Genomic DNA, 1,991 nt, shown 5'->3' on the forward strand with positions numbered 1-1,991 from the left:
CTCGATAATACACAGTGTAGATTTGTAACGCTGATCTTTCATATTTTTGTGTTTGATCAATTCGTAACTTTCTTTTAGGACTGAAGGTAACAAAGCCTACCCACTAAAGCTAGGATCAGTTGTACTTCCCGTTTACTGTCACATGACCGATGACCTTGGAGCATGCGGACGTGGTGGATGGACACTGGTCATAAAGAACGACGGGAATAAGGTACTCTAAAAAACTGGTGAAACATGGGCTTTAGGGGTCCCCTTATGTAACGATTTGAAAATGATTGGCTACTGAGGAAAAACAATATCAATCACTCTAACTTGTTTATTAAGTGAATTGAATGCCTTGCTAGATTTCAGTAGCTGACATTCCGAGCGTTTAGCCGTTTTTTCAATGTAAACACGTGATTAGGTCGTGATTATAGGTACAATATGTCATCGTGTGACTTACACCAAAAGCAAAAATAAGATAACGTTAAAACGAAAATGAAAAATAAATCTTCCAGGTGTTCCTTTTCTTTCTAGCCTGCGTCGCAGACGTAATCTAACCCCGTAACCCCGGCTAGTTTAACCAAGGGTCTAGTTTCGTCTGCGGCGCAGGCTATTTATTTCAAGTCGTGTTATAAGAAGTGGGATTTTTTTGTACTACGAGTGACGAAATATGTAAACCTTATCCCTTTTCTTTCTTTATCTTTTTCTGACCAGCGTCCTCCCTGCAGCTAATAGCATTTTCATGTTTTTGATTATCCAAAGGCAACCTTTCACTACGATTCCAACCTGTGGAGCAACAACGAAACCTTCAACGTTTACGGAGGGGAGACTGGGTTGGACATGAACGAGACAAAGTTACCGACTTACTTCAACACTTCCTTTTCTAAGATATGTCTCGGTATGAAGATCGGAAGTCAGATCAAGTTTGTTGTCATCAACAAGCAGGCCAACTCTCTGTACTCACTGATCGCTGACGGGATATTTCGCGAAACCTCACTGGGACGTGACACGTGGAAGTCACTAATTGGTTCGCAGGCATCGTTACAAAACTATTGTAACAAGGAAGGCTTCAACGTAATGAGTAGCCCTGCTCACCAATCCAAAGCCCGAATAGGTATCCTAGGTAACGACGGGGATAACTGCATAATGTGTGATTCCAGAATCGGGTTTGGTACAGGAGGGTATCCTATTGACTCCAACACGTGTGGAAACGAGGCTGCATGGAGCCCAGATAATGGCGACAAACACATCGAGGCCATGGGATACATTTTTGTTCAGTAAGAAGTCCTTGACCATTAACAACACTTAAATGGAACTTAAAAGGATTTTCATTTTTATTTAATTTTAATAGCCAATTGTTTAGTTCGTTTGCTTAGTTCTAAAGTTATGCAGAGCAAAAACGTTGAGGTTATCTGAACCTTGCAATAATTGAGTAAGCAAGATGCTCAAGGCGAAAGTTGAAAGCTACTGAAACAAAACGCTGGACTAAAACACTTTGTAATAAGTAGTACTTTTTAGATCTTATTTGTATTAAGTTTAGTTAAATTTTTATCACTAGTCATAAGTATATAATATGTAGTGAAGTTAATATGATATGTAGTTAAGTATATAATGTGTAGTTAATTAGGGAGGGCCATATATTGTAAACTACTGGGCAACCAGTAAACTATATGTTACCCTCGTTAAATATAATTAGGTGTAACCTGATTTAGTGAATCTGTATTGTAGTTCTAGTTTCCTTCGCGCGAAGACAATTCTTCCTTCTGTGAATTCGAAGTAAAGGTAACGAATGCCTTTGAAACTATCCCCTATTTTATGCTACGTCACACCTAATATTTCTTTCTGGTTTTGTCAGGCGAATGCAAGGTACCCCTTTAAGCGCCACTTTAGACTTAACCACATGGATAGTATGGTGTTAAAGGGATGCCTTACACACACCTCGGCCGAAATTTAATAGGCACGTATATACGGCTTTAGGGTCATCACTTGCCTAACAATAATACCATTCT

The 1,991-nt window shown here is 39.3% G+C and overlaps 1 protein-coding gene across 1 annotated transcript; it reads left to right on the forward strand.

Annotated features, from left to right (window-relative positions):
• Positions 1 to 80: 80 nt before the first annotated feature.
• On the forward strand, positions 81 to 1,612 carry LOC144639868 (putative skeletal organic matrix protein 5). The gene is made up of 2 exons (XM_078499145.1): positions 81 to 211; positions 745 to 1,612. Exons 1-2 carry the CDS (start codon positions 143 to 145, stop codon positions 1,261 to 1,263), a joined length of 588 nt encoding a protein of 195 aa, XP_078355271.1. The 5' UTR covers positions 81 to 142; the 3' UTR covers positions 1,264 to 1,612.
• Positions 1,613 to 1,991: the final 379 nt, after the last annotated feature.

Source organism: Oculina patagonica, unplaced genomic scaffold (genome assembly GCF_052425735.1).
Source record: "Oculina patagonica isolate OP01 unplaced genomic scaffold, crgOcupat unplaced1422, whole genome shotgun sequence".
NCBI classification, from domain to species: domain Eukaryota; kingdom Metazoa; phylum Cnidaria; class Anthozoa; order Scleractinia; family Oculinidae; genus Oculina; species Oculina patagonica.